General features: G+C 42.6%; 1 protein-coding gene across 2 annotated transcripts in view; it reads right to left on the minus strand.

Moving 5' to 3' along the window:
• The window catches only part of spock1 (SPARC (osteonectin), cwcv and kazal like domains proteoglycan 1), a 605,301-nt gene that overhangs the window by 164,799 nt on the left and 414,259 nt on the right, over positions 1 to 26,243 (minus strand). For both annotated transcript variants that reach the window (XM_039774114.1, XM_039774113.1), the window contains one exon: positions 19,785 to 19,920. In XM_039774114.1, coding sequence (XP_039630048.1) covers positions 19,785 to 19,920 — 136 coding nt within the window. The remainder of the gene's footprint in view (positions 1 to 19,784; positions 19,921 to 26,243) is intronic.

Raw genomic sequence — 26,243 nt, forward strand, 5'->3', positions numbered from 1 at the left:
ACAAACAATCCTTAAATGTAATGTCATGTGTTACGTTCTTTTTTGTTAGTTCTTACACCCCATCCTTGTGTATATTATGTTTTTGTTATGTTTTGTCTATTTTATATGATTAGATTAATTTGCAGTCAGTCCCCTTAAGAAGACCATTCTCTGCCTGCTTACTCAAGACAGCGAGCCAGGACCTCCAGAACAGCATTTAGAATTATATAATGGGGCTTGATCTGTGGAATCCGGGGTGAACTTCTCCAGGCTGGTGGTAAGGCTGTCCTCCTGGCATTGCAAGCAATCTTTGCTTCCATTTGGGAGACTGGCATCATCCTAAATGATTGGAAAATGGGACTTGTCTTCCATATCTGAAAAGGGAAGGGTGATCGCCTAGACTGCAGCAACTAAAAGGGGATAACACTGCTCTCGGTGGCAGGTAAGGTACTTGCTATGGTCGTCCTTAATAGGATCAATGATCACTTGCTCACCTACCAGCAACCTGAACAGTCTGGTTTTACACATAAGAAGTCTACCATCGACTGCATCCTGGCACTGAGGGTTCTCATGGAGAGCAGACGTGAATATCGGCAAAGTTTCTTTGCAGCCTTTGTTGATTTTCGCAAAGCATTCGACTCAGTTGATCAAACTTCCCTGTGGGAGATACTGATTGTTCGCGGGATCCCCTCAAGGTTGCTGGATATCATGGCCAGCCTGTACACTGGTACTGTGAGTGCTGTGCAGAGTGGAGGCAGAACCTCTGTGTTTTTCTCAATTGATTCTGGGGTTCGTCAGGGGAGTGTTTTTGCTCCTACTCTGTTCAGTGGTTGTATGGACTGGCTGTTGGGCAAGGTTGTGGGGTCCAGCGGCTGTGGGGCATCTGTTGGTGAAGAAAGATTCACAGATCTTGACATTGCTGACGATGCTGTGATCTTCGTGGAGTCAATGGAGGCTCTGATTTGGGTGCTCGAGAGACTGAAGGAGTCTGAGTGTCTGGGCTTGTGAGTGTCCTGGATAAAAACCAAGATCCAGGCCTTTAATGACCTGTTGGGCACGGCCATCAGCAGCATGTCTGTTTGCAGAGAGAGTGTCAACACCGTTGAGAGGTTTACTTACCTCGGCAGTGACATTCATGTCTCTGGTGACTCTTCCCATGAAGTCAGTAGACGGATTGGGAGAACATGGGGGGTCATGAGGTCATTGGAAAGGGGTGTGTGGTGCTCCCGATATCTATCCAAAAGGACGAAGGTCCGAGTCTTCAGAGTCTTGGTGCTCCCTGTCTTGCTATATGGTTGTGAGACATGGACGCTATCTAGTGATCTGAGATGAAGACTGGACTCCTTTGGTACTGTGTCTCTCCGGAAAATCCTTGGGTACCTTTGGTTTGACTTTGTGTCAAATGAGCGGTTGCTCATGGAGTCCCAAATGAGGCACATTACTGTACCTGCATTGTGAGGGAGCATCAGTTACGGCACTACGGCCATGTGGTGCATTTCCCCGAGGGTGATCCGACTTATAAGGTCCTCATTGTTGGGGACCCAAGTGGCTGGACCAGGCCAAGAGGTCACCCACGTAACACCTGGCTGCAGCATATAGAGAGTCATTATCAGAGGGTGGGACACACCGCATCACTCTTCATACCTGCCATATAGCATATCAGTAATAAGTGTGTGTGTGGTTTGGTCTTCCATGAACTTCACAATGCGCCTCACTTCACACCGCATCTCTCTTCTTTTTGCATAAAAGTTACAGTTCCCATTGAGCAGTGGAAATGCAACACATGAAAGTGTCCCAGTTCCTACAGTACATTGTACAGGAACTCACTGGTTCCTCAAAACAAAGTTCAAGGTGGGAAAACCTTACTTTTAATGTACCCACACTAAATATTTGTTACATGCTGTAAAAACTTTGCTTCCCAGTTAGCTACCAGAACAATTCTGAGTTTTCCTGGGTATGAGCTCAACAAGGCAAAACTTCTAGCTAAGTTATTTCAAATGACAAACAGAGAAATTTAAATGTGAGGAAGTCAGAAGTTTTGAGGTAAGTTAGTAGTACTCACTGATCGTGGTGAAGGATAATGGCGACATGTTGCAGGTTGATTAGCGCAAACAAGTAAAACTTTCTCTGTACTCAGGACAATATTGATTCTATTAACCCTGAATTTCTCATGTTACAGCATGTCAGGTTATTTTAATTTTTTTATTTCTTTACATTTATATAGTGCTTTACACAGTGAGTGGGGAGCCACTTCAACCACCACTAATGTGCAGCATCCACGTGGATGATGCGATGGCAGCCGTTTTGCATCAGTGTGCTCACCACAAATTAGCTCTTATGTGGGGAAGGGGTGAGAGATAGTTAGCTAGAGAGACGGGAATGTTAGGGGGCCAGAATAATCGGGCCATGGTGGGCAGTTTAGCTGGGACATTGGGATATATCCCGAAGCATGCTCAGGGATCTTAAATGAACACAGACACAGAGTCAGGACCTCAAGTTTACTTCTCATCCAAAGGACGGCGTCATTTTTACAGCACAGTGTCCCCATCATTATATTGGGGCATTGAGATCCACATTCAGACCACAGGGTAAGCACCTCCTGCTGGTCTCACCTACACCTCTACCAGCTGCAACCCAAGCTTTTCCTAGATGATCTCCCATTCAAGTACTGGCCAGGCCTGAACCTGCTTAGCTTCAGGTAGATGACTTGTTCTGAAGTGCATAGTAGGGTACACAGTATACGCCGTCTGGGTCACAGCCAGTGATTAGCACTGAGTTTTCAGCATTGGCTTCTCAAAAACATTCTGGTGTTTTGCCACAAGCGAAATCCGCACCATTAGCACACATATTTCCATCTCATCTACAAGCTTTTTTGTGATATAGCACAATTTATTACAGTCAAGAGCACTGAAAGTGGGGACGTGCAGCTGAAGAACGCATCCCAGCAAACACCACTCCACTGCAAAAATCCATTGGCCTGGATATGGACGGGTCGGTGAGTGGGATCGGTTTGAGAATTTGGGGAAATGGAGCACAGATAGTGTTACCTCTGACACAAGAGCTTGAAAGTACTGGAAAGAAGTACGCAAGCCTGGTGAGAGCGCCTGGAACTGAATGGGAGTTTCACTGAAACCTCTGGCTGATGCTGGACGGCGGCTGATTGAGTAAAGCCGAATTCAGTTTCGGTATATTATTCGGAATAACCCTTAGAGATCATTATTTCCCTGGAGAGCAATATTCCTTATTTACCACCCCAGAAATTTTAGGGAGTTTTGCATTTCACAATTGTGAAATTGACTACAGAATATGCTAATCATATGCAAAACAAAACTTCTTTGATTTACTTATTAATAGTCAGAGCAAACCAAAAACTGACTGCAAAGCAGAAGCAAAGGTCTGAAACAAACATCACATAATTACAGATTTTAGATGCAGCAATCAGAAAATCTGAATCAATTGAAAGAATATGCAGGATTAACATAGAAGACCAGAAAAACAGTCTACAGATTTTACTCACAACCCAACGATATGCAGAATTAGTTATTTGGTAATTATAAAGTGGCTCCATTATAGACTAGTAGACGGTTGGACGCTGGCTCCTGCCTTTTTGCTGCTGTGACAGGAATGGACCTCCCATATTGTTGCCAAAAAGATGAACCTAATCTTATCTCTCCTTGCAGATGACGTGTGATATTCATGGATCCATAGTATCGACAGCTCTGTAGTGTCACTGCAGGCTCTGAAAGTTCGCAGAACGCAACAAATGAAGGTTAGGCCAATGTCTACCGTGTCTTCACTTTCTACACATGTTGCAGCCTTGTGCTAAAATCATTTAGATTCATTTTCACCCTCATCAGGAATGAATATGCAACAGGATTTTTATACTTTTTTTTTTTTTTGCAAATTTCAATTGACAGAAGTATTGTGACTCTTTATTAGTCCTTTGGGAACAGTTATGGCCGTACAGTCTTCTTAGACCAAATGAGTGAATTTTCCCACACCTGGATTTGAGGATTTCCCTTCATTCTTCTCAAGCTCGGTCAAATTTGATGGAGACTGTCAGTGGACAGCTATTTTCAGGTTTCAGAATTCACTTCAAGAACATTTCCAGAGTTGTCCCTAAGCCACTCCTGTGTTTCCTTTGATTTGCGCTTAGGGTCATTATCCAGTTGGATGGAGAACCTTCAGCCCAGTCTGAGGTCTAGCATGACCAGGAGCACTCCTTTCTTTGCATGATGACAGCAAATCCTCAGATAGTCATCATGCAGCAGGAAGACACCAGACAGGCCATACACCCTGTCACATATGTGCGACTAGGAGGAAGCTCAGTGAACCAAGTGGAGGTAATTATCCACCAGGCCAGGGGGGTGGAGGGGTGCGCTTAACCTTCTTCCATTGTCTCTGCAGGTCAGATACGGGAAAACCTACCTGATTTAACAACAACAACAAAGGCACTTCTGGCGACAAGAAAAAGGTCACTTCTGATTCCGGCACCCAGACAGATGTCACTTCCCATTTCTGGCCCCAGATGACATCACATCCGGCTTCACTCTTTAAATCCACCATCTTTTCCACCACTAAAACAGTTCAGTCTGGAACTCAACAAGGAAAGTTTGTGTCAATTTTCATACCCTTTTGCAGCCAGGTACAATATATAGGTGGCTACCCCCAAATCTTTCCAGCGTGTTGAGGCTAATTCTTTTATAACCCAAAACAGGAGATGATCCAGGACAAAACAAGGATCCACTGGTAGTAAAAGGGAAGGCAAACAGACAGACAAATCCATACACAAACAACAAAAGTCTTCTCCCTTCCTCTGTAGAACTCACCTCCTTTTAAATCTCGTGTTGGCCTCCTTGTCCCTCAGCTATCAACCAATCAGAGCCACTGCAGGGACTGCTGGGAGTTGAAGTTTCATTCCCCAGTAACGCTGCTACAACGTGAAACTAAGAATTGAGGCTAAATAGTTCAATCATGGTTTCTTATGATTATAACTCAAGTGCCCTTTAAGTGCCTAGCATGCTTCCATGTGCCACCTATCCACTGTCTTATCAAAGCTCGTTGCCCCCAGTTGCTTAGTTCACCCAGGCAGCCACCTCAAGGAAGAGTTGTGGTTGTTCCAGACTTACTTCAGTTAAGAATTATGGAGGTCGCTGTGCTCTTGGAATCTTAAAGTGCTGTAGGGATTTAATTTTTTGTAGTCTTGTAGACCTTTGGGTTGTTGGTAACCTCTCCTACAATTTCATTTGTCCTTTGATTGCTCAGTTTGGCCAGGTGGCCAGCTCCAGGAAGACATGGTTGTTCCAAACTTGTTCTGTTTAAGAATTACACAGACCACTGTGCTCTGTGTAACCTTAAAAGCTGCAGGAATTATTTGTAGCCTTGTGCAGACTTTTGCCTCAACACAATCCTGTCTCTGAGTTAAACTAGCAATTCCTTCAACCTCATGGTTTGGTTTTGGTTCAAATGTGGGACCTTCTATAGACAGGTGAGTGCCAATCAGTTGAAATGATCACAGGTGGAGTCCAAAGAAGGTGCAGTAACATCTCAGCCATAATCAATAGAAAGGGGTGCACCTGAGACAAACATCAAGTGTCATAGCAGAAAGTCTTAATACTTACAGTATGTCAATGTCATATTTCACTTATTCATTTTTTTCAAAAAATTGTAAACATTTCTAAAAATGAATAGTCTGAATTCTTTCTGAAAGCACTGTAAGTGCATAAGGGTCACATTTTAAATAAGAAAGAAAGTCCATAGAATGAGAGTCGGGCAGGACTCCTCCTGCTGAGCCTTTCAAGTGCCAAAGTCGCTTCCCCGCTGCACCTCGCGTTACCACTAACATTTATGTTTTCATATCCATCATGTGAAGATCGTCTCGAGCCTGGACCAGTTATGCACATTGGACACATCAATCACGTCAGACGGAGAGGAGATGGGGACAGCCATCAAATGCAGCTCCTGGAGAACATGGAAACCTTCTCCGACTAATCAAGCACTTTAAGTAACAAGCCGTGACAAGATAATGAAGGGAAACGTAATCAAAAAGTGAGAATTGAACCAAGTGCATCGGCAGGGACCAAAAATGGCAAGTGATCCTTGGAGACAGTGCAAATCAATTTTCTACAAGAACGGCATGCTCCTGAGAATAATTTCACTTTCAGAAGGCATTTGAGATGATGGTGTGAAAGTTATTGAAAACTTATTTAGCCATTAAATAGCATGTTTGTGCAGGATTCAGCAGGTTCACAGGGCCGGCCTTCAAGTGGCCCGCTGTAATTGAGCTCGCTGGAGTGCATTACAGCTGTCCTCAGGCATAAAAACTGGGAATCCAATAGTAATCCTGGTCAAAGTTCATTGCATGCACTATCCATCACAAGTGGCACGCTCATTTTCTCTGTGGCGTTCCGTTAAGCTATCTGAAACGGTGGTTGCATAAGGCAAAAACACGAGATTTAACCTTTTCAGTTCTAACTCTGGTCCAACAAAGGGAGTCAGTCTCGTTGTATACTGTGCCTTTATATAGTTGTGGTGAGCATTAGTGTGTGGCTCAAATACAATGGAGAAGATCCTTTAAGTGCAGGTGAGCATTGCCCTTTTAAAATGGTGACAAGTGAAAGTTTAAATTGTTTGACCTTCACCCTCCCCATTCTCCACAGAACAAACATAAATAGACCATTTTAAACAAGCAAAAGGAAAATAGCTCATTAGATGAATAAGTAATTTCTCGGTGGCAAGTTGGTGTAATGTCTAGTGCTGCTCCTGCACAGTCTCAGCATCCTGAATCTCGTAGTTATCTACATGATCTCCCCCATTTCTTTGTGACTTTTACTCTTGTTGTGCTAGTTTCTTGCTTGTCTCAAAGATTTGCATGTTGTCATGCATGAGGACCATCTTACAGTCTAAGATAATGTATGCAATACCCCACTGGGGCAAGAGGGGGAAGCAACGCTAACAATACCATCTCATCTTTCCTCCACAGCTCTGAATAGTCATCCATTAACTGCACATAAGCCCCACCCTCCATCAGCTAACCCACGCCTCTTACAGTCGGGACAATACAAATTTGAGTGCTTCCAGAAGATGACTTCTCAGTCTGAGGAACAAAGTCCTGCATGATGGAGCTGGATGCCTCAGATCTGTTCAAGAGAGTTGTTGTGGGATACAAAATCTGTACATTTTCATTTATATTACCTTTATATTTTGTTTAAGACAAAACAACAGATGAACAAAATTCAAGACACATCAAAGCATAACCTCTTCCTAGTTGCACCTCACTTTTAAATCAGCTGTTTCAACAAAGTTAGGAAGATATGCTGACGCCTAAGGCTATTTATTAGTTTATAACCTGGGCATCTGAGACAAAAGTAGCTAAATTATTTTAGAGCTTGGGAAAGGAAGACATGCCGATACCCCAGGCAACATCAAAAAAGTTTTATTGTTAGGGAAAACGGACAATGAATTCATTCATCATATTGACAGCCAGCCAATCAGAATATTACATTGAATATAACAATCACATCTTGCAAAACCCCCCAGAAGACATCAGGAGAAGGGAACAGAGCGATGTCAGAAGAGGGTGTTGGCAACATGCGGCTGGTTCCATCTGATCATCAGAAAAGCATCTCATGAACAGCTACGAGTAATCGATCACAAGCCACCTGCGACATTCATTCTTGTCATCTTTACTTTTCATAAGCTTTTTCTAAAGATTATATATATATCCCGAGTTTACTATCAGTCCTATTTTCTATTATTCTTTGTTCTACTGGTATTATTATTCCTGTAATAAATACCATGCTGCTTTCAACTTTCTATGCGTTGTCTTAATGTCTAGAGTGATTGAAGTAATAAGGTAGATTTCTCTGAGTGCCTGGTGCAGCCGGAGGTTTACCATACTCTTTGTGCTTCGAAGTTTATTACGACTGAGATTGTGAGCTCCACCCAATAGTAGGGAACAGTATGTAAAGTAAGGCACTCTTGGCTGATAAATGTCTTATAGCCAAGGATGGTGAGCCTTTGTATGTTTAAATGTTTTCCTGGAGACCAAAAGTAATATTTAGGTCTGAGATATATTTAAAACATTGCATACCAATAATAAGTAAGTCTCTTGAAGTGCTGAGAGAGTAACGGGCTTTGTTATTCCTAAGGCACTTCTGAGGTTTAAAGTGTTAGAGGTTAACCAGCTGTGTGTTTGTCATTCATGGGGCAATGTTGAGTTTCTGTGTTTATGCATGTGTTAATCTTAAGGTGCAACAGCAGATCAACCCAGTAATGAATCTGATGAGTACACTTACCCCCTAGGTAAAGGGTAAGTAGAGGTAAGTAGAGTAGAGAGTAAATATCACAATAATACAAGAGTCTATTTATTTGACAAGATGCAGAGACCAGGAAGCCAATTGTTATGGCTAATTAGGTTGCAGCACTGCACACTAGTTTTCCTTTTTCTTTTTTTATGGCAGTGCTCAGGATTGATGAGGACCCAAGTGGCTGGACCAGGCAAAGGGGATGCCCACATGGCACTTAGCTGTGGCAAATAGAGGGTCATTTCTGGAGGGTGGGACTGGACCGCACGTCTTCCAGGGGTTTGCCAACCGGGATCCTCAGCTGTTTCGTCGTGTGGTGGGTCTGCTGTACCAGTGCATGCTCCCCAATCTGACCTGACTTTAGTTTTCTCCTACAAGATAGCTGCTGTTGTACTGGTTGTGGTATAGCGGGTCCATTGCTTCAAAAAAATATGGCCAATTTTTTTAAACCAGAAACCTGTGTCAGTCTCTGTGGGCATGATTGCATGACCGCGGGTAATTAATGAGATAATTGGGGCAAGTTGCACCTGCATGTGCAAGTGTGATAATTCTCAATTGCTTCATTGGCTTCCTGCAGTGTGTGATTAAGGTGCTGCGCCCACAGACATGTATATGTATGGGCCAGCACAAGCGGAAAGAAAAAAAAAGAGAGATATGAAAAGAACGGATCAGAAGACGGAGGTTAAAAGACGTGAAAGGCAGTTAAGGGTGGACAATCTGGATATCTGCATGGAGAAGGCAGCATAAGCTGGGGCTCCGTGAGGGAGTGCAGGCTGAGGGGCTCTAGGGGCTGGGTCACACCACTGAATAAATGTATAGAGTGGGGCAAGCAGGATGGAACATCTCCCAATGGATCCAACGGGCGAATGTGTGAGCGTGAAGGAAGACAGGAGGTGTGCCGACCTCAGACGGTCTGGCTGTGCAGTGTGGATGGGGGTCGACTGAAAGGAGTTTGTGTTGTTGAGTCTCCGCCGGCAATATGAGTGATGGGTGAGCCGGGAGACAGAAGCAGGTGGGCTGAGATCACGTGAAGAGAGAGACTGCATTTTTAACCTCTATTTTAACAGATTTATTTATTATGGATTTTATTCCCACTTATCACTGATTTTATGAATTTATTTGTGTACTGTATTTTTTTGAGAACATTACGCAGTGGACACTTTTGGTTTTACTTTGGACTGTTTTTAATAAAAGCACTCGATCACTTTCCACTATCCCCTGGCTTCAATGAGATTTGTCTTCATTTGTCAGCTCATCTCGGTCATAACTATCGACGGTGTGGGTTCAACAGACTTCCTTGTGAGAATAGGGAGTCTGGAGGGGACCGGCATTGTCACACTGGCAAAGAGTGCAATAGATTGTTCCAATTACGTTAAGAGAACCAAAGTCCGGTACAAATAGCTTTTTAATGTTGCCAATAACATGTTATGTTGCATGTGCAGTACACCAACACCATGTGAAAACTGGATGTAGCATCACACCAGTCTGTTAATGGCTTCCAGCACCGTGTGCTTGACGGAGTGAAGCCTGGTTAAGATATTCCTCACCTGTCAGCCAGTTCACTGAGAAGTGACAATAAGTAGCCGATATAAACTAACAGAAAAAATAAAAAAGCTCTTCAGTGCAAATATGCAGCACTGGCCTTCTTAAAAGGCAACTACTTAGAGTCTGTGAATCATATTCAACACTTTTGAGAGGTAGTGTTTGTCACATCAGCACACATTCTAATAACGGCTCGGTGATATGATTGAATTTTCACGTGAGTTGTCATTTGGCTGGTTTGGCTGCATTTCCCTACTTGTTGAAGGGTGTCATCTTTTCCCAGTTTCTCCGAAATGTTGATTGTGCTTGGGTCAGAGTTGCCTTAAATTTAGGCATGTTCTCCCATCAAGTTTTCTTTTATAAATCTCGACATTTGCGTGGAAAGCTTCATACACATTCTGTGTTTCTTTTTTAAAGTCTCTTTTTATACTTTATAAATCACACTCTGAAGGACTGTGGAGGCCTGGCTAAAGATGCACTCACAAATTCGGCTGGAGTTATGGACAAAGACCTTGAAATTCAGTTTTAGTCAATACCAGATGGTAGAAATGGTCAACCTATTGTAAAAAACCTTCACAGGGCATGTATAAATGATACTGGTTAGTCTTAAATCTTGCACGGCACCATAAATGTTTGAAGTCTTGTTAAAAACACTAAGCATTCATTCATGCTTTGATCTCAGATGTTCCAGAATGGTGTTGTGTGAGGAATGAATCACCCCTCAATAAGACCACTTATATAACAGGGCAGCATTGGGCCTGTCTACTTTAGGGTCACCAGTACACTTAACTGTCACAGACAGTGACGCTGCTGCAATTTAAACCCATGGTCTTACAACAGCCGTCACTGTACTGCCATATTCCAACATGCTCACCCAGCTATGCATTAAATTAATTTTTTGAACCTACATTCTACAACACAACCAAAGCACACACATGAAATCAGCTCTCATGGTCAGTCTTGAAAAGAATGAACTCACTCATCCATATAAGAAGGATTTAGCTATCGACTTCCCAACAGTGTGCAGAAGCCATTAGGAAGGCTAACAGAAAGTCAGGTTATATAGCGCCTTGACGTATGGAGTACAAGTCCAAGGAGGGTCTGCTCAAGCTTTATAACACACTGGTGAGGCCTCATCTGGAGTCCTGTTTGCAGTTTTGGTCTCCAGGCTACAAAAATGACAAAGCAGCACTAGAGAAGGTCCAGAGGAGAGCGACTCGGCTGATTCCAGGGCTACAGGGGTTGAGTTATGAGGAAAGATTAAAAGAGCTGAGCCTTTACAGTTTAAGCAAAAGAAGATTAAGAGGTGACATGCTTGAAGTGTTTAAAATTATGAAGGGAATTAGTACAGTGGATCGAGACTGTTATTTTAAAATGAGTTCATCAAGAACGCGAGACACCAGTTGGAAACTTTTTAAGGGGAAATTTCACACAAACATTAGGAAGTTTTTCTTTACACAAAGAACGATAGACACTTGGAATAAGCTACCAAGTAGTGTGGTAGACAGTAAGACTTTAGGGACTTTCAAAACTCGACTTGATGTTTTCTTGGAGGAAGCAAGTGGATAGGACTAGCGAGCTTTGTTGGGCTGAATGGCCTGTTCTTGTCTAGAGTGTTCTAATAGTGGGGACAGTTTAGAGTCCACCTTAATAAAAGGATGAGGGTCTGTGCATCTGAGCATCTGTGCGTCCGCCAGGTTGTTATGTCTCTGTCATTCCAACTTGTATAAAACGCATTGCATTTGTCATTCCAACAGGTGGTTCATCACACACATATTTGTAGTAATGCATTTTATCACAACAAATGTTTGTGATGCTTCATCTGTTGGAATGACAAATGTCATTTTGTTTTATTATTTTTTTCATTTTATTATGATTTTGTTTTACTAGGGGGCTCCACCTCCTTCTCCTTTCACTCTCAAACCCCCACCACGGGCACTGGTCACCTGCGATCTCATGGGACGTTGGGGCACTCCTCTCTTAGAGAGTGTGATTGTATTTAAAGAGATGGTACAGTGGTGTGAAAAACTATTTGCCCCCTTCCTGATTTCTTATTCTTTTGCATGTTTGTCACACAAAAATGTTTCTGATCATCAAACACATTTAACCATTAGTCAAATATAACACAAGTAAACACAAAATGCAGTTTTTAAATGATGGTTTTTATTATTTAGGGAGAATAAAAATCCAAACCTACATGGCCCTGTGTGAAAAGTAATTGCCCCTTGTTAAAAATAACCTAACTGTGGTGTATCACACCTGAGTTCAATTTCCATAGCCACCCCCAGGCCTGATTACTGCCACACCTGTTTCAATCAAGAAATCACTTAAATAGGAGCTGCCTGACACAGAGAAGTAGACCAAAAGCACCTCAAAAGCTAGACATCATGCCAAGATCCAAAGAAATTCAGGAACAAATGAGAACAGAAGTAATTGAGATCTATCAGTCTGGTAAAGGTTATAAAGCCATTTCTAAAGCTTTGGGACTCCAGAGAACCACAGTGAGAGCCATTATCCACAAATGGCAAAAACATGGAACAGTGGTGAACCTTCCCAGGAGTGGCCGGCCGACCAAAATTACCCCAAGAGCGCAGAGACGACTCATCCAAGAGGTCACAAAAGACCCCAGGACAACGTCTTAAGAACTGCAGGTCCCACTTGCCTCAATTAAGGTCAGTGTTCACGACTCCACTATAAGAAAGAGACTGGGCAAAAACGGCCTGCATGGCAGATTTCCAAGACGCAAACCACTGTTAAGCAAAAAGAACATTAGGGCTCGTCTCAATTTTGCTAAGAAACATCTCAATGATTGCCAAGACTTTTGGGAAAATACCTTGTGAACTGATGAGACAAAAGTTGAACTTTTTGGAAGGCAAATGTCCCGTTACATCTGGCGTAAAAGGAACACAGCATTTCAGAAAAAACATCATACCAACAGTAAAATATGGTGGTGGTAGTGTGATGGTCTGGGGTTGTTTTGCTGCTTCAGGACCAGGAAGGCTTGCTGTGATAGATGGAACCATGAATTCTACTGTCTACCAAAAATCCTGAAGGAGAATGTCCGGCCATCTGTTCGTCAACTCAAGCTGAAGCGATCTTGGGTGCTGCAACAGGACAATGACCCAAAACACACCAGCAAATCCACCTCTGAATGGCTGAAGAAAAACAAAATGAAGACTTTGGAGTGGCCTAGTCAAAGTCCTGACCTGAATCCAATTGAGATGCTATGGCATGACCTTAAAAAGGCGGTTCATGCTAGAAAACACTCAAATAAAGCTGAATTACAATTCTGCAAAGATGAGTGGGCCAAAATTCCTCCAGAGCGCTGTAAAAGACTCATTGCAAGTTATCGCAAACGCTTGATTGCAGTTATTGCTGCTAAGGGTGGCCCAACCAGTTATTAGGTTTAGGGGGCAATTACTTTTTCACACAGGGCCAATGTAGGTTTGGATTTTTTTTCCCCCTAAATAATAAAAACCATCATTTAAAAAATGCATTTTGTGTTTACTTGTGTTATATTTGACTAATGGTTAAATGTGTTTGATGATCAGAAACATTCTATGTGACAAACATGCAACAGAATACGAAATCAGGAAGGGGGCAAATAGTTTTTCACACCACTGTATATAGTAGAGTATTTGAGGCACAGGAGGAAGGCGGTTTGGTCCTCAGTTATTATAGATAGAAATTCAGTTACCTGCGGTGAGTTGGCACCCTGCCCACGATTGGTTCCTGCCTTGTGCCCTGTGTTGGCTGGGATTGGCTCCAGCAGACCCCCGTGACCCTGTATTCGGATTCAGCGGGTTAGAAAATGGATGGATGGATGGAAATTCAGTTACTTGAGTATTTTACTATAACTGTCTATTTTAAATACCAATGAATATAATATAATGTAGTAAAAAGTAAAAGTGAAAAAGAAAAATGTAATAAAAAGTAAATAAAAATGTAGTTACTTTAATACCTTGCAATACTGTGAATTACTTTATCCTTTAACTTACATTCTATAAATGTTGCTTTTTTGCATTTCTGTTTGCATATTGTTCAGGATATTTTTCTCTTTCTCATTTATTTGGTGATTCTCTTTGTTCTTGATGTTTATTACATGCAGTTCTTGTTTGTTAATTTTCTTTTTTTCGATGTTCATTTTCAGTTCTTGCCACTCTTTTTCTATAGCGATCTAAAGTTTGATGTTCTTGAATAGATAATTTGCTTTTTTGCCTTGCGTTGAAGTGTAAGTTAGAAGCACTGAGAGTGTCATGGGGTGCTACAGAGAGAGGAGGTGCACAGAAGGAGTAATGATTGGGCGAGCACCGTGGAGAGGCGTGGTCAAGGCTGAATAACATGGACATGAAGGTAAACATTTTTAACCTAATAGAGAGATTATTTAATTTTATTATTTTATGAAGTATAAAATACTGTACATTCCTATAAATGGTGCACTGAAAACATTGATGCTGAGGATTTTATATTTCAACCCATTTTATATAGGTAGCACAGCTAGAACATGCACAGTTTTATAATCTACATATTTATATATTTAAATTCCAACGCCTGTCTGCTTTTCATGAGAGAACTACTTAACTGATTTAGATCGGGGTTTTTTTCTATAATTTGCTTGAACATTCCGGTTGACTTTGCGAGGGGGAGGCGGGACCTGAGGAGTAGAGAGCCGGACGGGGCCTTCCTCACTCACAAAACAGCCTCCATTCGAGTCGCTCTACCTCTCGCCACGTGTTGGAGTGTACCTGGCCTCCACTTAGCTAGTGATACCTGTTTGTTGAGCAGGCATTATCATCTAGAGATTGTCAAGGAGTAACGTTTGACGTTTTTGAGAGAGAGATCAGAGCTACATGTGTGTTAGAGGGTAGCTGCTGATTGCCAGGGATATCACATTCACGTGCTCTTCTCCCCACACTGGGGACTATCTCCCATCAGAGCTGAATACGATCAGATACAGTGCCAACATTGGACACTGGAGCATACCTACCTTAAGCCTGGACAGAATTACATTTTTTTTATTGATTTTTAAAGTTTGTCCTGTTTCACTACTATGTTGGCGGAGTTGTGGGGGACACCTAGTATGAAAAACCCAATATGGAAACAGAAGAATATGTACATGAATAATATAAATTCCACAATTTTTTTTTTTCTTTATTTCGCCTTATACAATTTCTTGTATTAGGAATGTGTTAGTTTTCACATAACCCTTGGGGTCAGAGCGAAGGGTCAGCCATTGTACAGCGCCCCTGGAGCTATTGCAGGTTATGGGTCTTCCTCTAGGATCTCTTTTGGCAGTGATGGGGATTCGAACCGGCAACCTTTGGGATACCAGCACAGATCCTTAGCCTCAGAGCCACCACTCCGCCCTAAAAAATGTTCATGGTGAAGGGCAGGGCAAGTTTTCACCAACACAACGTTCACCACACGTCCCCGTACTTATCATCGACAAGATGGCCACACATTATAAGAATTTTACTGTCAGCTGCTCACTGGGAACAAAAAAATACAAAAACTCAACTCTCTTAAAACCATAGCAGCAGTAATTTATCACATCACAAGTAAATAAGATCAAATGACAAGAAACACAAAGAAAATGATAAACAAGACTAAAATAAGAAATCCAGAAACAAAAGAACAAATAAATTTGCAGTGAATTCTCAAAATCTAGTTAAAAAAAAAAGGGAAAATTGGAAAGAAACCAAACACTAGAAAAGAACAGAAGAACACACATTAAAGCAAATAAGAACTAGGAAAACTAGGACAAAATAACATCAAAAGGCCAAAGATAGAAATAGTAAGAACAAAGCAGGAGAGCAGGACCAGAAATAGAAAAACCTAAATTTGGAATCTGAAGAGCTTTAACAATAAAAGTGAAGCTCAAAATTTAAAATCTGATCAATGTAGTGAGAAGTCATGCAAAATGACACCATGTATTTGATAACTAAAAAGATTACAATATACAAGCTTTCGAGGCAACTCAGGCCTCTCCTTCAGATAACATGTAGCTTGCATATTGTAATCATTTTAGTTAGCAAATAAATGGTGTCATTTTGCTTGACTTCTCACTACATTCATAATGGCTAACATGGTACAACACCCTAGTACTACAAATATCCATCCATCCATTTTCCAACCCGCTGAATCCGAATACAGGGTCACGGGGTCTGCTGGAGCCAATCCCATCCAACACAGGGCACAAGGCAAGAACCAATCCTGGGCAGGGTGCCAACCCACCGCAGGACACACAGACACCAAGCACACACTAGGGCCAATTTAGAATTGCCAATCCACCTAACCTGCATGTCTTTGGATTGTGGGAGGAAACCGGAGCGCCCGGAGGAAACCCACGCAGACACGGGAGAACATGTAAACTCCACACAGGGAGGACCCGGGAAGCGAACCCGGGTCTCCTAACTGCGAGGCAGCAGCGCTACCACTGCGCCACCATGCCACCCGTACTACAAATATCTAATATATAAAGCAGAGTCGATGTATGTGTGTGTGTATGTATGTATGTTTGTTTATCCGCCATACAAATCTGCACCGGGTGTACGATTGGCACCAAAACTGGGCATGGGGCTCCTTTGTGACCAGGAGGAAGTCTTGGGGTATATTTGGTTGGGAAAAATGTTTGTGGTGAAGGGCAGGGCACCTTTTCACCAACACAATGTTCACCACACATCCCTGTACTTATCATCGACAAGATGATCGCGCGTTGCAAAAGACGTTCATGGCGGCGCCATCTAGTGGCATGTTTGGTTCCTATGCGTCACTCTTTACCCATGTTTCTTTAAATTACCAAGAGATTGCGGAAGTGTCTAAGTATGAGAAGGCCGACTGCTTTGATCGAGTGAAGGGGAACTGCTGTATGGATATAAAATGTCAACGACCCAGTACGCGTGACCGGCTCACACACCCGCGTTTCCGCGGGTCACACTCCCACATGCACTGATAGTGCTGTATTTCATTCGCCAACGTCCATTATATCGCAGCACGTTTGAACACAGACTCGCCTTAAAAAGACAGTATCCTTCCCCCACCATTTTCCCGCACGCACCAGCAGTTGTATGTCACTTCTCTCTGTAGTTACCATCGCCAATGTCCATTATTTTAGCTCCCAAGAATAAAAGTGTGAACAAAATAAATATTCACATCCAACAGATGATTCCAGGCAGCCCTACAAATTACAAATCTATCGACACTGTCATAGACCCTGATCAAGCTGTGTTGTTTCCAACAGTTTCAGAATTCTTTGGAACCAGCACCCATTCTCCCGCACAATTTTTTGCCTTAAAACTAGACCACCAATCATGCTACTTCGCAATCTTGATCCTCCAAAACTGTGTAATATGACTCGCCTTTGTGTCAAGACTCTCTGTCCAAATATTATTGAAGTAACTATCATGACAGGTTCCGCAAGACGTGAAGATGTTTTCATACCAAGAATACCACTGATTCCGAATGATTTACCCTTTGATTTCAAACGACTACAATTTCCTGTTCGTTTGGCTTTTGTTATGTCAATTAATAAAGCTCAAGTGCAATCACTGCAAGTTCCAGGCATCAATTTGGAAAATCCATGCTTTTCATACAGACAACTCTACGTAGCATGTTCTACGGTGGGCAATCCTCAGAATTTGTTCATTTTCACACCACAAGTGAAAACAAATAATATAGTGTATCCAAAGGCTCTAGAATGACCACTCATATTACCTATTGTAAGAAGAATGAGTCGGAGACATCATAAAGATTTGGGGAAGCCACCCGTATAACTGAATCGGCTGCAAATTTTAGTTTTAAGTAGCACGATGTGCTTAGTTCAGAGTCCAGAACAGAATTGCCTGTACTGAGGCAAGGTGGCAATTTTAAAGGCCTGGAAGGGAAATGACATCATCTGTGCAGGAACTGGGAGTGGGCGGGCAACAGGCGGGATTTCCCGGGAAAAGGTCTGCAAGGGACTGGGAGAGATAGTCAGTACACTCCGCCACCCCCTGGCCTGGCGTAGAATTACTAGTGTTTAGGCCCTTCAGCTGTTTCCCATGCGCACGTGTGTGACACTATTACAATAAAATGTGAATCAGAAAACTGTTTCTTCTATTTCTATGTTCTGTTTCTTTCATTTGGGAAATTCACCGGTTATAGATTTCCGGGCAATGCTGGGCACTCCTGCTAGTGATTAATAAAATCCAAAAGTGACAGCAGAAAGCATAGAGGGGAAAACCTTAGACGAGTTTGTCACTTGAACGGGTGACAAGGCAGTTTCTCCTTAAAGAGCTCAGGGTGTCGTCCCCTCTTGTATTTGCTGTCAGGTGACTGCACCAGATTAGCAGCAGCACCTGACGATGAGTCCAAGATGGAGGCCCCACCCCTTTAATCTTGTCATTTTTTTATTCATTTTTCTGGAGTTTTCTTCAAACTCATCAGACTAACTTTACATCAAGTCTGGGGTTTTCTTGCCAAGATATTATGCTAGTAACACTAGCAAGAAAAGTTCTGAGATGTGATCAGAAGTGGAGACCAAAAAATTTATCTGCAACACTGCTCTCTAGCTGCCTTAAAATGTTTATACATTTATTAGGAAAGTGGCTGCTTGAACCGTAACTTCAAACTCTATCCTAGCATTACACATGTGTGCATGGGAGTTGGTTTAAGGCAGGGGTGTCCAACTCTGGTCCAGGTGGTCCACAGGGGCTGCAGGTTTTCATTCTAACCATCTTCTTAAATTAGTGAGCCATTTTTGCTGCTGCTTCACTTGTTTTGCCTTAGTTTTAATGGACGTGACTCAGAACCCTTAGTTGTTTCTTTTTCCTTAATGAGACACAAAACAAGCCACCACCTGACCAGCTAACCTGAAAATAAAGAAAGGTGAGGTTCTCGGTCATTTTGGTCTGCTCAGGTCACCAAAACATCTTGACGATGGTCTTAAAAAAAACGGAAAATGAACAGTCTGCTGGGGCAGAAAGAGAGCAGCAACACCAAGCATTGGCTTCTCATTAAGAAACTAGTTAGAGTGAAATTGGCAGGAGTTTGACCTTCCAATTTATCTGGTCATCTGTTGGCTCGTCTCACATCTCATTTCTGTTTGGCTGCCATTTAATGAAGAAACGAATCCATTCAGAGGACTGGATCCTTAAAATTAAAATGAAGGGAAAAAGGAGTCAATTAGCAATGAAAACTGCTCACTGATTAGGAAAAGGGTTAGAATGAAAACCTGCAGCCACTGCAGCCCACCAGGACCAGAGTTGGACACTCCTGGTTTACAGGCTCAAATAGTGCTATTTCTTAGCCAGACCAGGGGTGGGCGCTGTCACCTGATCTTTTCTCTTCTTGTGCCTATGCAGACCAGCCTGTCAGTGGCATCACCACTGGTCCACCCACTGATGACATCATTTCTGATACCCAGAACCCATCTATTTACTATATTGGCTCTCGTTCTGGCCTCAATGACTCCTCCTCTTCCTCTAATCCACCATATTTCTAAACCAGTTTCATCCTGTTAGTCAGTTCCGTCTTGAACATGATGTCCGTGATGACCTATTTTTCATTGTTGCCTGCCTTTTTTCAAGTATACATTGTGGCCATCCCCAAACCTTTTTCTGTCTGCTGCTATTTTAATTACATTAGATTCATTTTAGGCTGGCTTCCAGAGTGATTTCTGCAGGTTGTTGGGATATTTTTTTCTATATTAACTGTCATGAAGTAATTCAGAGTATCAGTTCCAAGAAGGTGCACTTCTTATATGACAAAATACACCTCCTGTGCCCTCAGGCTGTAGCATGTAACGTCACTTATGGATTACTGCTGGCTTTGGACTTGGGTTGCTTCCTCAGTCTGTCAATGCTGTGACCCTAATACCAGTACAAATGTTAACATGGCTCCAGCTGGTTTAAAGAAGCAAACGTTCAGTTTTGAAAGCTTTGAAAGAGAAGCATTCCAAACATGAGGTGAGCCGCTTACCTTAGATGTGTACGTGTGCCCATCTGAGCCGCACACAGACGTGGAGTGAAGCGCAGGGCAAGGTTTGCATTTGGCCAGACTGGTAGCTCCTGTCCAGTGTTTGCGGGCAGCCAGGTTTGCTCGTCTGGGCTTCAAGCTGGGGCAGAAAAGACAATGGACATACAACGTCAGGCCATTAGAGACTGGAAAACAAAACACTTCACAAGTCCCATTGCTATACTTAACACACTTGGTTCTCTCCATCCTAAAACAGATACCATTAGGTTGAGTGGAAGAGATAAACTAGGAGTGACTTCCTGCATTGGACACACAGCTTCTCCCACTTTATACCCACTAAGCCCAGTACCGGCGCCAGGCTCTTCATGACTTGAACAGGTTAGACAATGAATGAATGGATATATACAGTGTGACGGATAGGGGGCACTGTCATCCCCTTGAACCCTCAGATCAACAACAACAACATTTATTTATATAGCCATTTTCATACAAACAGTAGCTCAAAGTGCTTTACATAATAAAGAATGGAAAAATAAAAGACACAATAAGAAAACAAAATAAGTCAACATTAATTAACATAGAATAAGAGTAAGGTCCAATGGCCAGGGGGGACAGAAAAAACAAAAAAAAAAAACTCCAGACGGCTGGAGACAAAAAATAAAATCTGTAGGGATTCCAGACCATGAGACTGCCCAGTCCCCTCTGGGCATTCTACCTATGATCAAAAGCCAGACGCCAGGTGAAAGTCCAATAATTAATTTTATTCGGACTATGCAGTGCACAAAGCACCCTCCACTCCACAATACTCATAAACAATAAACAATACTAATAATCAATACAATAATTCACAATCCTCCTCTCCCAGACGCGTTGTTCCCTTCCTCCCAACTCAGCTCCACCGTCTGAGATTTCCCAGAGTCCTTTATAGTCCTTAACCCAGAAGTGCTTCTGAGTCCTCAGTCCATGTGATTATCCAGCACTTCCGGGTCAGGTAAAAATTCCTCTTCTTCAACCCGGAAGCACGTCATTTCCACTGTCCATGTGACTGCGACGTACTTCCGGGCTGTATGGAAAATACTCCTTGTTCCTCCCTGCAGCTTCCTCTAGTGGCCCCCATGGTATCCAGCAGGGCTGTGGATAAAAACTCCATTGTCCAGGATTCCCTGCTGGCCTTCGGGGCACCTCCATGTTGCAGGGAGGGCTCCATCTGGAGGCTTGGGGGTATTGGCCAGGATGAACGACCGGCCATATGCCACAACAGTAAATCCTTTGCAATAATCTGATCTTGTTTCGCTTCCCAGGTCCTCCCTGCGTGGAGTTTGCATGTTCTCCCCGTGTCTGCGTGGGTTTCCTTTGGGTGCCCCAGTTTCCTCCCACAGTCCAAAGACGTGTAGAGTACAGTAGGTGCATTGGCGATCCTAAATTGTCCCTAGTGTGTGCTTGTTGTGTGGTTGTTTATGTGTGTGTGTGTGTGTCCTGCAGTGGGCTGGCACCCTGCCTGGGGTTTGTTTCCTACCTTGCACCCTGTGCTGGCTGGGATTGGCTCCAGCAGACCCCTGTGAGCCTGTATTAGGATATAGCGGGTTGGATAATAGATGGATGGATGGATAATCTGATTTTACCAGACTCTGTTGGGTAAAGGGCATGCTGTCCAAATTCTCACTTGGGTCATTCTGTTGGATTTGGGTGAGAAGCTTTACCACCTAAACTGCAGCCACAGGACAGTGATGATTAGGGGCACTTCTGGCTCAGCTATCGCATATACAATTAGAATGTGTTGACTAATAATTTGAATTATCACGCACTGAAACATAACTTCCATCGAAATATGTGTAGGCCGGTGTTTGTGGTCTTGCAACAGAAAAAAAAACAAACTAAAGGTGTACTAATTTTATGTAAAATGGCCTGAACTAAATGAAATAAAAATAAAAATTTTAAACACAGAACTAAATAAAAATAAAAATTGTTGACTCCACGGAAAACTAGAACAAAATAAAAATGAATTTAATCAAACTAAATAAGACCTACTATTTAATATCAGAACTGAAATATCACTGGTGCCCACCTCCATAAGTGGGAATGGACCCCATTTTGGATAACACAATCTTTTCTCTGGCTGTTTATAATCTGCGTTTGCAGTTGCGCTGAAAATCCTCCCACCTCTTGCCTTTCGAGGGCTTTTTTGATTTCATCTTAGTGTCCTTTCTACATGGCAACCCCCGGAAGCTACAGCAACAGACCACGTCCCCCCACAAACGTCCTCCTTACGCCCGTCTGCCCAATGTCCCTGATATCCCCCCCACCACCATATTATAGGTGCTTGGGCAGCAACAGGGTTTGGAAACAAAAGACAAATCAGATAACATTCATGTGACAGTGCTACAAAATCCCACTTCTGCCACCACTGTGTGACCATGAGCAAGTCACCTGACCTGTCCAACTGGAAAACCACAAGAAATACAATACAATACAATACAATACAACTGATTTTTGTATAGCCCCAAATCACACAAGACGTGCCGCGATCGACTTTAACAGGCGCTGCCTTTTGACAGACCCCAGCCTTGACTCTCTAAGAAGACAAGGAAAAACTCCCCAAAAATAAACCCTATCAGGGAAAAGATGCAAGGACCCTTGGGAAAGGCAGTTGAAAGAGAGGCAAGTGCCGCAAGGGGGTGCTGCAGCAGGAGTTGCTGAGCCCTTATGGGCAGTTCTTCCGCCACACCCGGAAGTGCTGCTGGAAATGAATCATCAGGCCCCTGGAGCACTTCCAGGTGCATTATAAAAGAAGCCAGCAGCCACTATTCGGGGAGCCAGAGTCGGGAGGATGAGCGACAAAGCTTGACCCAAGGAAAAAAGGAGAAAGGAGATAAAGAGAAGGAAGAGAGCTGTTTGTGTGCTGTGTTTGTCTTGAACTGTGTTGTGTCTGTGGGAAACGAGGAAGGCATTTCCCACGAGGAAAAAGAAAAAAATTAAAACTTGTATGGCTTGAACTTGTGTCCCACACTTGTCTTATAACCACAAAACCTTTTCATTTCTTATATTTCCTTTGAGACCAGGGTTCGCATCCCTGGTCCTCCCTGCGTGGAGGTTGTCCCCGTATCTGTTTGGGTTTCCATTGGGTCCTCTGCTTTCCCCCCACTGACCAAAGACATGCAGATCAGGTGGATTGGCATTACTTAATTGCCCCTAGTGTGTGGTTGGGTAGGTTTGTGGGTGTGTATCCTGCTATGGACTGGCACCCAGGGTTTGTTCCTACGTTATGCCCTATGCTAGCTGGGATAGGCTCCAACAACTAAGCGGGTTAATAAAGTAAAACTATTTCCTTATTGGACAAAGTTCTGTTTGGCACCTTTTGGAGAATGACATCCATCACTTGGTTCAGGCTATCTGAGCTCCGTTTATGATCTCTAGGCAGATGTTAGGCTTACTCTTGAAGTGTCGGCTGTGAACAGCACTGCAGATGGAGTGACAAATGACTTCTTTGGTAAGGTCTTCTTTGTGGATGTCTGGAATGGTAAAGGCCTATAGTGATGGAAGTCTATGTCGTGAAAGTCCTAGTGGTCAAGGTCATTACTCACATTTTAGGGCTAAAGGATCGCAGTGGTGGAAAATTCAAAAGTGGAGTTTCAGACTGAATGATGAATGCACTGGTGAAGGGTCAGAAGTGGTGGGAATCTTTACAGAAGCTGGTCTGCATTTCTGGAGTTCTGAAGGGCTACATTAGTAAAGACACTCTGGGGTGAAGATCTACAATAGTGAAGTTCTAGAGTAGCAGATATCAGTACTGGTAGAAGTCTAGTGAAGCTTCAGACTGTCAGATGAATGCACTGATGGAGGGTCAGAAGTGATGGGAATCTTTACAGAAGCTGGTCTCCATTACTGAAGTTATGAAGTACAGGAGTAGTGCAGTTAAGTATAGCAATGGCTACAGTGGTAAAGATACTCAGTGGTGAAGGTCTACAATAGTCAAGTTCTGGAGAAGAAGATATCTGTACTAGTAGAAGTCTAGTGAAGCTTCAGACTGACAGATGAATGCACTGCCTGGGCGGTCAAAAGTGGTAGAAAACTTTACAGAAGCTGGTTTACATTTCTAAAGTCCTGAAGGGCTACAGTGGTAAAGATACTCCGGGGTGAAGGTATACAATAGTGAAGTTCTGGAGTAGCAGATGTCTGTACTAGTAGAAATCTAGTGAAGCTTCAGATTGATAGAGGAATGTACTGATGGAGTGTCAAAAGTGGCAGAAATCTTAACAGAACCTGGATTCCATTATTGGAGTTATGAAGGGCTACAGTGGTAAAGATCATCATTGGTGGCGGCCTACAACAGTGAAGTTCTGCAGTACCAGATGTCTGTACCTTTAGAAGTCTACAGAATTGCAAATAGAGGTCTCTAGTGGTGAAAGCCTCCATATTTTGTACAGGGGAGGATTCCTGGTGGCATACAGTGCTGAAATCCTGTAATGGCACAAATCCACAGTGTTGGTGTGCTGACTGCAGAGGACAGCAGCAGAATTATTCAGAAGAGAAATCGATGGATGAAACACATCCAAAGAAACAAGTGGTGGGACATTAAAAAAACAATAACCAAGGTCCAACACGTGTTACCAAAATCGTAGACAAATTAAAAGGGCACAGATCTGAAAAGCAATTAACGCACACAACAGCAGAACCAAAAGGTTAATTAGACATATTCAATTAACAGTGACAAAGGAATGCAAATTCAAAGGTGCACAACATGACCTTTATACTCTTGAACTGGATACGTTACACGTGGAACACTTCTGCTAGACGCTGACCTGTCAATGGCAAAGCAACCATCCACAACTCTTCTCAAAACAGTGGTGCTCACAATAAAAGCAAAATGGAAATGCAGGAGAAGGCTACTGATTTTTAACATCATTAAGATCATATCACAAGACACCAAAAAGGATGAGATGACATCTAAAACCCCCAAAACGAGGTCGACATGATTTAGAGGTTGTCACACACGTGCGATTGGGATAGGGTTACAGGGCCTGAATGATTGTAATTCCATGGCAGACCAGGGGGCGGCGGTGTGCACTGACTGTCTCTCTCAATCCCTTGCAGACCATCCACTGGAAATCCCGCAGGGTTCCGGTGCCACTGATGACGTCACTTCCGGTTCTTGGCATATAAAGCCACCATCTTAACTACCTAGTTCAGTTCTATTTAGGACTCAAATCTGTGAACATCTCTCAATCAAATAACCGTTTTGCAGCCAAGGCACAATATACGGGTGGCTGCCCCAAACCTTTTTGATGACTTTGTGTCGTTTTTGTGACAAGTTCAAGAAGAATTTATATAAACTCAAGAGCTGAGACTTGAACGTTGGATGTGTTAGTAATGATGTTTTGGAGATGTGGAAATTTGCCCCAGTGCAGGGGCACTGGAGGTCTGCAGTGGTTTTCATTTTAAGCAGTTTCTTAATTTTTTTTTCATAATGAAGAAATATTGTTTTTGGGCTTTGGTTCTATCAACTAATTTAACTCTTAATTTCCTGCATTCAGGCTTTAATCATTGCCTGTTTTCTTATTCAGCCATCAATTAACAATGACATGCAAATGACAAAGGAGCAACCGGCTCTCCAGCTAACATGTTTCCATTGAAGCCTGTGTATGTGCGCCATGAAGTATCCGTGTTAATACATGGTTTTGAAATAAATGAGAGAGAAGAGAAGGACCACAATATAAAGAAAGTTCTTAGAAAACAAAAAATATACAATTTTTGTCTTGGAAGAATGAAAGCACTAAAAAGCCATATAAGGAAATACCAAGATCTGTTAGTTTTGGCTTCTTATTGTGAAATTGATTGGAATGAAAAGCTGCAGCCACCCTGGACCTCCAGGACCAGAGCTGAGTACTGTCCCCTAGTACAGCGTTTCTCAACCTTTACGTATTTGCAAACCGAGTTTTCATAACAGCTTTAATCGCGCACCCCTAACGTTTTTTTTTTAAAGGAGCCCACTAATACCAATTTGTTCATTTTTAATTAATGATATATCATAGATGCATATATTATTATACCTAGTTAAGTTTTATTGACATTTATCTCTTAACTTAACTCTATATTTATTTTTCTAGTATCAGAATGTAGTTTAAGTTAATTTGTTTTGGTTTTAATAGATGTATTTTTCATATTTTTGATTCTTGTTTTCTTTTTTCACATCTTTTTGTTACTTTGTGCCCCCCTAGGGGGACCCGCCCCACAGTTTGAGAACCACTGCCCTAGTAGAAGTTTATAGAGGGGGAGATTTGTGCAGCTTTCCACGAAAAAGTCAGGATTTATTAAAGAAAACTTGACAGGGGAAGGTGTGTGTATTTAAGGAAAATCTCAGCCATGCGTAGGCAACGTTGGCAAGAAAGTGGGAAATGACAACACCCTTGAGAAAGCAGGGAAATGCAGCCAAACGAATGCAGACGACTCATGTGTATAATAATT

This window comes from Polypterus senegalus, chromosome 13 (genome assembly GCF_016835505.1).
Source record: "Polypterus senegalus isolate Bchr_013 chromosome 13, ASM1683550v1, whole genome shotgun sequence".
In the NCBI taxonomy this organism is placed as follows: domain Eukaryota; kingdom Metazoa; phylum Chordata; class Cladistia; order Polypteriformes; family Polypteridae; genus Polypterus; species Polypterus senegalus.